This window comes from Artemia sp. Qi Xiang Cuo, chromosome 1 (genome assembly GCF_049724085.1).
Source record: "Artemia sp. Qi Xiang Cuo chromosome 1, ASM4972408v1, whole genome shotgun sequence".
NCBI classification, from domain to species: domain Eukaryota; kingdom Metazoa; phylum Arthropoda; class Branchiopoda; order Anostraca; family Artemiidae; genus Artemia; species Artemia sp. Qi Xiang Cuo.
This window is the reverse complement of record NC_142794.1, coordinates 17408168-17423729: the sequence shown is the minus strand read 5'-3', so window position 1 is coordinate 17423729 and position 15562 is coordinate 17408168. Positions and strand designations below refer to the sequence as shown.

At 38.1% G+C, this 15562-nt stretch overlaps 1 protein-coding gene across 1 annotated transcript in view; it reads left to right on the top strand.

The window, feature by feature from the left end:
* Positions 1-15562, top strand: part of LOC148956062 (uncharacterized) — a 185839-nt gene that overhangs the window by 48004 nt on the left and 122273 nt on the right. The window contains exons 2-3 of the mRNA XM_089093874.1: positions 3933-4083; positions 15173-15321. Of these exons, the coding sequence (XP_088950000.1) occupies positions 3933-4083; positions 15173-15321 (300 nt within the window). The remainder of the gene's footprint in view (positions 1-3932; positions 4084-15172; positions 15322-15562) is intronic.

The following is a 15562-nucleotide window of genomic DNA, read 5'->3' as shown; positions in this document are numbered from 1 at the left end:
AATAATAGGACGATCTGTTATTGCTACCTGTATTATTAAATCCAAACCAAGCAATTAGTCCATATCAATAAGTCTACTTTAGGTTATAATCCGTAGCAGAGTATTGTCAAACTTCTGTAATCCTCAAGGTCACTGAATTATATTAAATCTCAAGGCACTGAATTAATACAATTTCACAGCTGGTTTTAAAGTTCAATAAATCTGGGTCTAATCCTATCCTGCTCGTTTTCGTGATACGTTCCCCCACAGAGGTTCCATCTTTACCTGCAGTAGCCTATTCTAGGATCACGGCAAAAATTAATACTCTTCAACAGACTTTGCTGCAAATTAAAGACAAGGTGACTGTTTATGATCTACATTTCCATGGGTTACCAAGGGACGATGGTGCTCCTATTCCAGTTGAAACGAATAAAGCGACAATCGTCATCATAAAGACACCGCGTGATCTTGACAATCCGTCGAAACGAAAAGCTGTGATTGATAAAATTGCCGGACATGAATGTGCTGAGAATATTTGCACCTCGGGGGACAGAATAATAGTGAATATTGAAAGTGTCGTGGCAAGTGGCTTTTGCGATTCAGCCCCTTTGGTCTTATGCGGATCAGATGTGAAGGTTGTGGAAAAGAAGTTTTACGGAATCGGGAAAAGGATTGGCGACTCGTTTGATTTATCTCTGTTCAAAAACTGTTCTGGGGTTATTGAAGCCACCCGGATTGGCAATTCACGGTGTGTCAAGATTGCTTTTAGTGATCAAGGATCTCTTATTTTGGCTCTTAGATTGGGACTGAAAGTTGAATATGAATTGTGTCAGCCCTGTCTATGAATTTAAGAAAATCCCAAGATGCTGTTGAAAATGCCAGTCTCCTGAGCATCTTATTGCTAACTGTCCCAGTACCTCCCTTAAATGTTCCAGATGCTCCAGTCCTCATGAGTACTGCAAGGAAACCCCCTGTACAAATCCCATAAAATGTGCAAACTGTTGAGGTGATCATGTGGCATTTAGTTTTCGCTGTCCCCATCTCCAAGCTCTTGTAAAGAACGTTACTGGGCGCCTTCATAAATGAACTGTAGCAAAATATCCATGTGTTCGTTTAACATTAACGGGACTAAGGATAAAGTGCCAAGCCTGGAAGAAATGTTTAACCGTCTTGATGTCAGTTTCCTGTAGGAACATTTTCTTCCTGCCTGTAGCGTGAACTTTTTGCGAAGGAATCGTGATCACACAATGTTTAGTACCAACGCTAGATGGACTCGGGGAAGGCCTTCTGGTGGTCTCGAGTGTTATATCAGACGGACTCTTGCAGATTTATCCCCGGTATGATACCACTCATCTCAGCACTTTCTAGCTGTAAGACTTGGTGACACTGTCCTAATAAATGCTTACCTGCCGCATGATAAAAAGTCGGTACAGTCATTCTCGAGCTTTGCCAAGTCTTGTGATAAGCTACAATGTCTAATTAGTGGCATCGAATATCTCGGCTACTTATGGCTACTTGCCGGTGATCTGAATTTGCAACATTCACTTACCATCCAGTCGTTCTGAGACCCTGCTAAATGCTCTACCAGATGCGCAATGGGTTATAAATAAAGATTGCAGCTTCTCATATATCCATAATAGTGGTGCAGTTTCTGATTTAGACCATTGTGTGTGTTCGCCCCTTCTTCATTCGTGTGATGTTCAAGTCGACCAGGAGGAGAGAGACTATGACCACCTCCATCTTATTTTGATCTATCTATTAGCTCTAAAATCAGCTTCAGTGCTCCTCCTAAGCCTCAAAAATGGACTTGCAAACGTGATTGGGGTAATGCAAATTGGTCACTCTATTTTTCGACTCTTGCTTTGCTGTTATCCAATATATCTGTACCTTTTCATCTTCTGGTACTGGTTATTTTGTCAGTGATGTCTGTGGTCAGCTAAATGCTTACTATAGAAATATCATCTCTTCAATTAAACAAGCTGAAGCAATAGCTGTTCCGTTTCTTTGCGTGCGACCTAACACCCGCAAAACTTTTTGGAATTGTGATCCGGAACTTAAGAAAGTTAAGAATCAAGCCAGGTTTTGGTTAAAGTTTTGGATTGCTTGCGATAGACCTTCTAGTGGGCAAGTTTTTAGCACCAAGCAGAAAACAAAATCGGCTTATAAGTGTCATCTTTGTGCAGTTCGGTTTTCGGGCGCTGAATTCCCGTCTAATGGTAAACAGTGGAAAAGTGTGCTGAATGCATCTAAACTTGAAGATTCTGTCTCCAGTGATATTATTCCAAGATTGTCGTGGATTAATCACTATACACGCTTTTTTTCCGGGATTAATTATGCTCTTCATAGCCGTTGTTCATAGCCGTTATACCGATTACGTATATGAGAAGGTTCGTCCAATCCTCAATACTGCTCTCTTTACTTTGTTATTCAGGGGTCATTCTTAAAGAATTGGAACAAAATTCGAACTTTAGCGTAAAGAACGAGGTGACGAGGGGGTGAACCCCCTCATATTACGAATATGAGGAAGTTCTCTTTCTCGTCAATACCTAGCTTTTTATACTAAAGGTCGAATTCTGTTAAATACTGACCGATATTAACAATAATTTGTTTGTGTTATTTTCCGGCCGATCTTAGCATTTAATTTTACCTTAAGGAGCTTCATAACTATGATTTTTATGCGATAATAAACCAAAGATATTGCATGTCTTCAGCTTGTGGTTGTTATTAAATAATAAAAAAACAGGTTTTTTCAAACTGAAAGTAAGGAATAACATTAAAAGTTAAAACGAACATAAATTATTACATATATCTTTTAAAGATCTTTTCTTTCAGTCATTTCAGTGATTTGAGAATTGCTCAACTTGTGACTTTCATTTTCATTAATATTGTTTCGACATCTTTAGCCGTTGTATTGCTAGGCCTTACAAAATTAGTTCCACATATATCACTAATTTAAGTTACGTGAGAGAATCTTTCCATGGAAAAATTTCTCGTGGGGGAAGCGAATTTTCCATGGAGAAGAAACTGGATTTCCCAACACTATTTAAAAAAACCCATCAGTAATTAAATAAAAAAACAATTTTTTTCAACTGAAGGTAAGAAGCAACATTAAAACTTAAAACGAACAGAAAATATTACATATATGAGATGGGTTGCCTCTCCTCAATAGCTTGCTGTTACGCTAAATTTTGTTTTTTAACTTTTAAAAGAGGTTATTATTCTAATTGAACAGTATTTGTGATTCAGGAGTCATTCTTAAACAACTGGAACAACAATCAAACTTAGGTTATTTTAAGGTTATTAATAGTTAAAAAAGTAAAATTAATATTAAAATTTCATTGTAATTATTCATGTACGGTGAGCCAAATTCAAAATCTGCATTAATTCAAGAACGTTCATAAATTAAATAAAAAAAGTTTTTTTTAAGCTGAAAGTAAGGAGTAACATTAAAACTTAAAACGCATATAAATTATTCCGTATATGAAAGGTGCTGTACCCTCCTCAACGCCCCGCTCTAGACGGTAAAGTTTTCTATTGTCTTATATAGAATGGTTGTGAGAAAGAGTCAAACATTAACGTAAAGAGCGGGGTGTTCAGGAGGGGACCACCTCTTTCATATACGGAATAATTTCTGTTCGTTTTAAGGTCTAATGTCAGTCTTTACTTTCAGTTAAAAAAATATATATTTTTTATTTAATCTTTATTAGGATTTAACGTTCTGAACTGTAAAATTGCATATGCTCTAGCTCAAGATTCCACCGTTTTCGTTTCACACATTTTTCAAATTAAGTTCGCAGTAATACCTAAACAGTTTTTTTTCTAAAAGTGACGAATGTTTTATATTTTAAGGCTAGTTTTTATTCCACACCCATCTCCCAATTCCACCCATTCAAATTTTGAAATATATTTTTTTTTAGTCAATAGGCGTAAATATTTTTCTTATTTTATTACAGTGAATACAGTGGATCTCATTCCTCAGAACGTTCGTATTTCAGTGATAACTCATCAATCAATTAATGTTCGTTGGATCATGAACTTCACCAGGAAAGACCAAAGAGATAAACTTTTGCGATTTGAGATAATCATCAAACCTAGGGACCAAGGGTACGTTTTTTCTTTTTTAAACAAAGATGTAAATTTAAAAGAAACAGAAAATTTACTCACTCTTTCCAGTTGTAGACTCTTTAGATTAAACTTGCCAGATGCACCATTTGTGATTTACATATGGCTCACTGTAGTTTATGAGACTGCCAGCAAACCCTTTTGAGGATATTCAAAATATGATAAAGGGAGAAATACTATTATGTTGTATTCGTAAATATGTTCAAGGTTTCTCAAATACTATAAATGACTTTTATATAATAGAATTTTCAATGGGTTTTATGTATAAAAAAGTAGAAATATAATATGGAACAAATAGGAGAAGTTCCTGTATTTTATAGGTGAACATAAGCCCAGGCCTAAAAAAAATACAAGATGGCCCAAAAGATGTACCCCAATTTTCAATGGACTTAATTTATTTGCTTTATGTTAGAACTAGATGCATTTTGGTTATTCAGGAGGTTCCATTTAAATTATAATGCCGGATAAACATTGTTTTTTTCCCCGTTCAAATAGGCATGGAAAACCAGCTTAATTTACTTTACATAAATTGCCCTATCACTTAGCTCAGGTAACTCAGGCTACTTAGGAAGTTAGTAATTAGTACTTAGGAACTATGTAGTAAACTACTTAGGAAGTTTCAACTTAAGTAATGATCATTTTAGAAATTTACTATAGCCTATACTTGAAAAATGGCATCAAAGTAGAATATGATCATTTATTTTATTAGAAATAGGTCTGTTATGTTCAATCCAAAGAACCAACAATTATAAGGACGCTTTTTAAGATTGGCAGCTCAACTAAAATTTAGCTGTGGCTAATGTCTCATTTTTAATGTCTCATTTTGCTTTTAGTTTAGTCAATATGCTGCATTTGAGAATTCAATCGCATGTGTTTATAGTGTTAGAACAGATGATGTTCAAGGTGACCCTAACTTGGTTCTCTGTGTTTTTTAAGCAGAGGACACAATTTTCTTGACTTCCTTACAAAACACCTTAAAAATAACTATAATTGTTCTGTAAGGTGTTCTTCGGGTATAAGAACAGTCAGAGGACTCCGTGTGGATGCTTTTTTCCTTGTGCTGTCACACAAAAATAATATTTTGGAGTTCTAGAACCCAAAAGTAGACCCGAAAGAATCTCATAGTCTTCAAGTTTCCTTTCAATTCAATGTCATAATAGGTTTGAGCTGCGAGGGCATGCTCCATCTTGCTGGAAAGAGACCACCAATGTAAGTAATAGCTGCAAGTGCTGTCTTGCACCTTTAGTGGGGAATACCGTGGCCGTGACTCCACTTGTGAATAAGATTCCGGATATTACTTGATTGAATATTCCAGCCTCTTGATCTGCTCAGCTGTAGTTTGTGTGACTGGCTCGTGGCAAATTAGGAGTATCCTAAGTGCTCAGATTGTTGTGGATTCTTTCATTATTGTACAAATAAATAGCTTTGGCAAAGAAAGATCACATCAGTCAAAGGGGGGAAAACCTTAGGTTATCGGTTAATCTAAACGAAACAAAAAGTCACATAAAGAAAGTCAGCCTCCTACATATTGGTACTCTCATTCTGAAAGGTCTAGTAAGTCAACTCAAAAACAATTCGAAGATCGGCGTAGTGTACCTTATGTTGAATCTTCGGGCTGACACCTTAGTTCAGGTCAGTGTCCACAGTGTCAACACTGCTTCTAATCTTTTGATTTTTGTATTTAGTTTTGATAATGATTGCCAATCGGCATTCATTAGCAGATCATTTCAAAATGAAGGTTTGGAAATCTACAAACTTTTAATTTTAAACAAAGCTATGTAAAATCTTTAAGGTTGGGCTAATCTTTTTAGACTCTGGTTTGACCCCATATTATAGCCTCGTCCTCTTTGGGAGACTTGCTTTTGAATGTAGATAAAAATCCATATTTGTAATTTATTTTCAATTTCGAATATATTGCGGATGAGAAATTTGGCAGTCTCTATAAGCATCTCCGTGATCTAACAGGAGACATAGCCCCCTCGGTTGCATGTGTTGTCTCTGTGGAGGGTCAGCCGCTCAGTGACGAAGCTGCCCAGGTCAGTCGATGGAAAAACCACTTGTCGGGCCTCCTCAACGCCGAAGCCGTAACGCAGATTGACTAGGAACTCATCATATTAGCCACCAGCACCCACGAACTGCTGACAAGTGACACAGAAACTCCTTTCACGTCATCAGAAATCTACACAGTAGTAAAACGTTTGAAGAACAACAAAGCGGCAGGCGTATGTGGAATATCTGCTGAGCTCCTGAAGTATGCCGGACCGGCAATGCTACTTTGGCTCCATATACTGTTTTCTGTGGCTTGGCGCACAGAATGGATCCCGAAGGACTGGCGAGCAGGTATAATCCTTCCCTTATGGAAGAGAAAGGGGAGCAAGAACATCTGTTCGAACTACAGAGGCATAACGCTACTTTCAGTGCCTGGATAGCTCTTTGCTATGACCCTGCTGGATAGATGCACAAGTATCCTCGGAAGAAAGAGGAGAGTCCAGCAGGCGGGGTTTATACCCGGGAGATCCACTGTCGAACAAATCTTTACCATGCGCCAGTTAATTGAGAAGACGAAGGAATTCAGGAGGAAAGCATATGTAGCCTTTGTGGACTTCAAGGCTGCGTTTGACTCGGTGGATTGCAACTCGCTCTGGCTGATACTTCGATCAACTGGTCTACCAGACAAATACTGCAAGTTGTTTGAAAAGCTTTACGAAGAGACCGTGGGTTGCGTCCAAGTCAACGGCAAACGGAGCACGACATTCGGCATCAAAACTGGTGTACGACAAGGGTGTCCTGCCGCCCCGGAACTGTTCAATTGCGTGATAGACCATGTCATGACACGAACAAAAAATCGCCTGCCATTTGGTCTACAGTTTTGAGATCGCGTTCTGACGTACGCTGACTTTGCAAATGATCTTGTTCTCGTTACTAACTCGGTCGGCCACTTGACTGACGCTCTGGAAGTCCTATAGAAAGAGGCAGCAAAAGTGGGGCTGAAAATAAACTGGCTTAAGACAAAGATAATGGCAATTGAGCCCCCAAGCCCAGTCTCGCCCCCTAAGAACATAATTGTTTGCGGAGCTCCTGTTGAAGTTGTAAAGAACGTCACTTATCTTTGCTCCCTGCTGTCTAATAAAGACTCTATAGAGGAAGAGGTGTGCAACCGAGTTTCAAAAGCCTCGTCTATCTTCGGAAGGCTCAACAATCTCTGGAGAATGCCGCATATATCTAGGCGCACGAAGATGCGAATGTATAATGCATCCGTAGGCTCGGTCCACCTCTATGCAGCAGAAACCTGGCTTCTTAAATCAGCAATCCTCAGCTTGATAGACGTCTGCCAGACGAAACAGCTCCATCGGATTCAGGGACTTCGATGGGACGATTTTGTAAGCAACGCAAGGTTGCTCGCACTCACCTCCCAAGTACCATTCTCCTTCCAAATAGCGCACCGTACTCTCAGATGGTTCGGACACCTCCTTCGTATGCCGACGATAACCCCAGCCCGAATAGTCTATGATTTTGACGCTAAATATAATGGCTGGTCTTGCCCGAGGGGCAGACCTCAGACAAGGTGGAAGGAGAGCCTCAACAAATTCCTTGAGATAGCTAATATTGCTGTCGAAGAGGCCCCACTAATAGCAGTAGACCGGTCAGCCTGAAGGAGCAGAGTTGCGACGCTCTCTACGCCACCCCTAACGTGGCAGGAGCCATAAGTGAAGCAAGTCAAGTGGATGAATTTTAAAATATAACAGTGTCAATTCTGTTATGTTGTTGATACGGATCGTTGATAAGACTTATAGAAAAAAACGAATAGATATCCTCTCCAATTTTCTTGAACCATACTTAGTCTTATCAAAAAAAAAAAAAATATAATCTTCGTCAATATTATAGTACTTGTTTGTCTGTTTGCCAAACATTCTTAAGCAAGAGGACAAGTTGGGGTGTAGCTTGGCGAGTGTTGCCCTCTTTGTCAGGAGGAGAAAATTAAGAGTACGAATGAAAGATATGGGGGGGGGGGCTGGAGTGGGTAGTAATAACGTGTCTTTCATTGAAAGTGGTCTTAGTATCTGTGACCCTCTGTGGTGGGAGAATATTAAAGAGGGAATAGAAAGACTTTTAACGATATGTGGATTAGAAAAGGAGCTAGGAGATTTCGCTTCAATTATTTATTTTATATTTGCCGAAAAATTCCTCCTGCAGAAAGCCTCATAAGAAATTCCTCTCCCGTGAAATTTCCCCGGATTGGATGCATTTAGGAAAAAAGGGTGTGGTCACTTTTGACTCTTAAAAAGGGAACTGCAACTTTTAACATCCAATCTAATGAGCGTCCTCCAAAGTCTGTAAGACCACCCTTTCCATAAATATACTATAGAGGCATTGTTATATTATCTAGACACTATTTTTTGGCAAAATGGCTATCTCAAAATTTTGATCACATGTATTTTGTGAAAAGTGGGCCTGGGGGGCTAGTTGCCCTCCCGTCACTTTTGACTCTTAAAAAAAGAACTATAAATCACAATTTCTAATCAAATTAGCCTCCTCCAAAGTTTATACTATCTCCCCTTCCATAAGAACCTTATATGCCTCTGGGGTTTAACTTACAAACCTTGCCTTCGGGCTCTAACGGGTTTTGTCAAAACTGAAGGCATTATTACGTATATGATCTTTGGACTATTTTGAGCAGGATGGCTATCTCAAAATTTTGGTCGTATAAATTGAGGGAAAACATGATGTGTAGGGGGAGGGTTTGTTTTTCTTCGACCTCTTATGACTCTAAAAGGGACTATAGCTTTCAATTTCCAATCAGATGAGCCTCCTCCAAATTTTATACTGCTCCCCTGTCATACAAACTTTATATGCCACCGGGGCTTAACTTATGACCCTTCCCCCAGGGTTCTGGGGGCTTTTGTCAACCCGGCAGGTATTGTTATATGACCTTTGAACTATTTGAACAGAATGGGTATCTAAAATTTTGGTAGCCATTTTCTTGACAGTTCAAATGACCACCCCTTTCAGAAAAACCTTATGTGCCCCTGGGGCATACCTCACATCCCTTGCCTTCAGGCTCTGGACGGTTGCGTCAAACCTGGAGGCTTTGTTATATGATCTTTGGAATATTTTAAACAAAACGGCTATCTCAAAATTTTGATGGGATGCATTTAGGGAAAAGAGGGTTTGGGGGACTAGTTGCCCTCCGATCGATTTTGACTCTTAAAAGGGAACTAGAACTTTCAGTTTCCAATAAAAAAATCCTCCTCCAAAGTTTATACGGCCACCCCTTCCGTAAGAACCTTATATGCCCCTGGGGTATAACTGGCAACCCTTGCCCTTTAGTTCTGGGGGGCTGTGTCAACCCTCTAGACATTTTTATATGACGTTTAGACTATTTTTAACAAAATCTCTATATCAAACTTTCGATTAGATGCATTTGGTGAAAAGAGAGCGTGGGGTGATAGTAGTTGCCCTCTGATCCCTTTTGATTCTGAAAGAGGAAACTAGAACTTTCAATTTCCAATCAGATAAACCTCTTCTAAAATTTATATGACTAGTCCTTCAATAAAAACATTATATATCCCCGGGTATAGCTTACAACCCTTGCCCCAAACTCTTTGGGGTTAGGTCAGCCTTAAAGGCATTGCTACATGATCTCTGGACTATTTTGAGCAGAATAGCAATCTGAGAATTTTGATTGGATGCATTGGGGGGAAGAGTTTAGAGGGGGGGGCTAGATGCCCTCCAATAACTTTTGAATCTTAAAAATGGAAGTAGAACTTTCAATTTACAGTTAAATGAGACTACTCCAAAACTTCTATAACCACTCCTTAAAAAAAAACCTTATATGCCCCCGGGTATAACTTACAATCATTGCCATAGAGCTCTTGGTTGTTATGTCAACCCTAAAATATTGTTATATGATCTTTGAATTATTTTGAACAAAATAGCTATATAAAATTTTTAATCGGACGCATTTGGGAAAAATATATTGGAAGGGGGGGGGATCTAGTTGCCTTTCTATAACTTTTGAATCATAGAAATGGAACTAGAACTTTCAATTTCCAATCAAATGCAACTCTTCTAAAATTTCTACGACCACCCCTTTCACAAGAACCTTATGTGCCCCTAAAGCATAACTTGCAACTGGGGGGTCTTGTTGACCCAGGAGTTTTTCCTAACTGATCTTTAGACTATTTTGAACAAAATAGCAATCTCAAAATTTTGATCGGATGTATTCGAGGGAAAGAGGACGAGTGTTGCCCTTTGAATTACTTTTAACCTTTTAAAAGGCTACTAGGACTTCTAATTTCCAATCAAACAAGCCATCTCCATAGCCCTAATCCCTTTCGTGTGATTATATGGTATACAAAACTAGGACAGAACCTTTACTAAAGCAAATATGTCAGCTTAAATACTATGGACAAAAGTGATCTAACAATCGAGACACTTTTCAATTATTAATTGAAAAGTAAATATTCGGTCAACACGTCCTCTCCCCTTCTTAAAACTACACGGATCTTTTCTTATAGCTTTATATACGGTGTCTCTAAGGAATAGAGGCATCATGTGACTCACAGACAGTTCTCAATTATTAACCTAAGAGTAAAAATTTGGCCAAAGAATTCTCTTCCCTTCCTAAAACCACATTGTTCTTCTCTTAAGACTTTACACCTTCTATTCGTCTAAAAGTATCATCGTGCTATATAATTTGCTTCTCACTGAAATCAAGCTAATGCCTTCTCAATAACCATACTCACTCTTTTCACCTTTCTTATAAAGCGTTAATTGAAGTTTTCGAAAATCTCTAGGCATTTACCCCTTTTCGAAAATTATATTCACAATCTTCAGTAATTTATCTATGACTCTGCAACCACCGTATTCAATTAAATCACTTGCCAAACTATCAGAACCTGAAGCCTCAATATATTTCCATTGTGTAAGAAATGTATCTAACTCTTCCTCACAAAATACATCTATCTTCAGTTCCAAATTGTCAACAGCCCTTTTATTCTTTTCTGTATCATTTGATACAACCTTACTACAGTGAAAGATTCTTAGAATTTTCTACTAATCTCCTTTGCTAATTGAGGCCTCTGCCCTATTTTAAATTGGTACAAGTTCAGACTGACTACATCCTTTAGATTTCTTAATAGGCCGTTATATTTGCCTATCATACTATCATGCAGTCTGGATGCATATTCTGTATTTCATTGCAATTTTAGTCATGGCCTCCATTTCACAAGTTCTTAATTTCTAACTTTATTAACTACGTTTATAATCCCCCGCGTAGGATATTTTCAGCTACTTCTCAGATTATTTTTCTGAATTTGTTCTAGCCATTTTCCACACTGTCAAGCTCTAAACTCTCTAGTTCCATATCCAACTCTTCCTGACAAGTTCCACTCAAATTCTCATCATGGAGTCTATCAACGCCATAACAACCTGGAATATAGTCATAGGTTTAAATTTACTATTAAATTTGAATTTACTAAATTCAAGTTTCAGGTTTAAATTTACTCCTGGATAGTGAGCTCCCTCTCCTGCTTTATGTAACACCGTTATGATATTAGCTCACACAAACTGATAGACTAAAACTGATAGACTGAATCGGCATGTTTACTGTTAATACCTCAAGTCAGTGCTTTGATGCCCACCATGCGACAGAAGTACAATGAATTTAAGTTCTCATAATAGTGTAACCAATATTCGTTCTATTTTGTTGTGCAATCTACTGAAAAAAGTACTGAAAAAAAGTTTTTCAAGTTTTATTTGAGTTTTTGCCTCTACATTACAGGCCATGGAGCCTTTTTGGGGGACTTGTGATTGTGCTATTGAGCTGTTTCTTATGTTTTTTTTTAAAACATATCTTATATTACATTTTATCTTGTATATCTAATTTAAGAGAGTGACTGAACAGTCTATCGTTTAATTTTATTCTTTGTTCCTGAAGTGCTCTCGTTTCTTTTTCTTCTTATCTGTTATTCCTCTTTTCTCTTCCTCTGTATAAGTGGTTGAAAACGAAAAATATGACATTAATAATGATATTATTCATAACCCACAAAAAAGAATGATAAAACTGGGGATTAAAAAAAAACAACCATAAACAAACGATTTTAATAGAAATTAAGTAAATTAACTCAATTCAAAAAATGGTCAAAGAGGGTCGAAAACAACAATCATGTGTTGATTTTTTAAACATAGATCTGCATATGTTTGTTTTAGTCGCGAGGGGCATCCATAATGCCCCTCGCGAGGGGCATCCAAATTTAGAAACGATTCTATGGTTCCAGTACCACCGAGGCAAACGCAGCAGATGTTTACAGTACTTAAAATATCCCGAGCGTATTTTCTTCGCATCCTTCTTGTGAAGGAGAAAAGCAAAACCAGAAAGACAAAAAAACAGCAGGAGAACAAAAACTAAAATAAAGACGGCAAAGTCCTTTTCGGCTACACTGACCACGATTGGTTGAAATTTTTCGGTAACCAACCCACATACTTTTCAGCACGCTCGACGTAATAGCGGAGCAAGTAGTCAAAAGTGACGTGGAAAAGGATAGACCTAACCATTTAATACTTGATGAACGTGTTACAGTTGAAGAACTCAAGCAAAGAGGCGACGCTGATGGAGGACTCTCAAAACGCAAAAAACTCAATATTTGCAGCATTAACTGAAAGGCCTACTGCAGGCAGTGCAGCTGAAAACAGCTCAAAGTTTGCAATCAGACTTTGTTTTGTCCGGCTGAGAAGCAGAACATCGTCATCATGCGTAACGTGACTAATGCCTTGTTAGAAATTATTCTTTTAAATATTATAATAATTATTATTATTATCATCGCTATTTACCACTATGAGTTATATTACCCTAAACCTTAGTTCCTCAAGGGCCAGGTGTGGCACATAAGGCGTCTACAAAGCCTCAACAGACCTCTTGTAGCGGAGCTGCAGTGGTGACGTCTTTATTCGGTCGAAGTGTAAGCTCTGCATTCATCCGGTCTCGTTCTTACTGTCATCTCAAGGTGTGTTTTGGTCAACCTCTTCTACGCTTCCCCTCTGGGTGCCACTCGTATGCAGTTCTTGGAAGGTGGTCCTCAGGCATTTGAGGAACGTGACCAAGGTAGGTCCATCTCCTTCGCTTCAGGGTGTCAGTAATAAGAGGCTGACCAGTTCGTTGACAAACTTCTATATTCGTGATCTTCTCCTGCCACGGTAGGTTCTGGAGTCTTCTAAGACACACATTCTCAAACACTTGGATACGCTTTTCTATCTCTATATATAGTTTCCAACACTCGCTAGCGTAGATGAAAATGGATACCACATTGCTGTTTAGAAGACGTAGCTTTAAGGGTAGTGATTATTTACTACTACACCAAATTGGTTCAGTTTGTTAAAAGCTGAAGTTGCTTATCCTATTCTCCTTTTTATTCTTTCGTGATTTCACTATCATGTTCAATCCAACTCCCAAGCTACTTGAATTCCTGGACTTGTTGAATATCATTATCCTTGCATCTCAGTATAAGTGGTGAGTTAGATGTGGCCACACTCTTCGACTTTTCCAAGTTTATGATCAGTCCCACTTTCTCGGTCTTATCAGTTATGGTGTTAAGTAGAATCTGCAGTCGTTGTTTCGCTTCTTTTAGCAGGAAAACGTTATCTGCAAAGTCAAGATCAGAAATCTGTCTGTTGCCAATCTATGCTCCAGAACCTGATGACTGCTTTAGATCGTAACCCATTATGATTACAAACAGAAACGGAGATAGAACGCATCCCTGTTTAACACCAGACATTAACCTGAAGAACCCCGTCTCCACGGTTTCGGTTCGAACACAGGATTAACTATGTTCATAGAGAGCTATTATCATTTTAACTAGTTTCCCAGGTATTCCATAATACTTTAAAATATTCCATAAAATATTTCGGTCAATAGAGTCAAACGCTTTTTCAAAATCAATGAACACTAGGTAGGGCTTCCATTCTCTAGACTCCTCCACCATTAGTCTGAGGATGAAAATTATATCGGAACAGGTTCTACCAGGCCGGAATCTATGCTGCTCTTCTCTTAGGTGTGAGTCAAGGGCTGCTCTTTGATGATGCAGCATGACTGTGGCTATTAGTTTACTAGAAACCGACGTTATATTGACACCTCTCCAATTGCCAAATATTAGGGCATCTCCCTTTTTCAAGAGTCGACCAAGAATTCTTCCAGTCCAGTTTACAGGTATCTTCTCGCTATTCCAAATACTCATTAGAAGAGCAATCCATATAGTAATCCAGGCTCAAATGGATACCTTTAGCATTTCTGCTGTGATTCCATCGACTCTTGGTGCACACCTATTTTTCAGCCTTTTCGTAGCTATTATTAATCCTTTGGTGCTTGAAAGGTCAGCACTTACGTCCATTTGTAAAAACAGTGTTTCAGGTATTATTTTTCGGTCGTCAGGTTGGGGTTTATCTAAGATTTTCGACAAATATGAAGCCCATCTTGACTGATATATTGTTATTATTACTTATTTTTGCAGTTACTGTGGAATTAGGACACGTAACTATACAGTTATATATGATTCAGAATGTTCAATTTTTGTTATACTCGTACATGAGCGATAAAATGAAATGTGGCTAGATCTGACTACCTCACTTTTCAAAAGTTTCTACTTTAGTTATTATTTCATTTTAGGTAAATAATACTAAGTTTTACTAAGTTTTTTACCGCAATTATCATCTCAGAAAATTTTGAGCTTCGGAATGGTTTATTGTTTTATGAGTTAATTATTTTCCTTTTCTTTTCTTTTCCTTTATCCTTTTCTTTTCTTCTTCTTTTCACCTTAGATGTATCGGGGAGAACTTGGTTTTGAATTGGATTGATTAAAAAGTTTGACGCCTAGAGGATTTTATGCTCCCATAATGAATATAATAAAGCCAATAGCATTTGCTGAAATTATTACGTCTTGCTGAAACTCATAAGGAAATGAATTAGCGCATTGTAATTTGACTGTGGGTGACATCAAACATATTTCTTAGAAATGGTATAAACTAGCTTTGGTTATGAATGCAAAGAATCAAATTTTATTCATTTGCAAAATTACAGATTCAAAATTGTTATCCCAGTGTCTGCAACACGACGTTCAGTTCGAATAGAAAGTCTTTCCCCAAATGCATCATACCAGATCTCAGTCATAGCCATTGGTACTGATAGAAAGCGATGGAAAGGTGCATCAACGTTGATTAGAACAGCAGGTACGTCTTTACTTTGGAACTTTTTTTTCATAGGCAGCACAATAGCATTACCTAAGTAAAGAGCGATGTGGGCACGATGTATTATTTTTTATTTTTGGTTTTAGACCAGGTTGTTTCGCATAGAAAAATTTGTCATAAAAATTTAGAAAAGGCTCATTCAATTGGATATTAAGACGGCTAGTGCCCTTTTTAATAGTCGAAAGTGATTAGAGGACAACTAACCCTCCCCCTCCCTCACGAT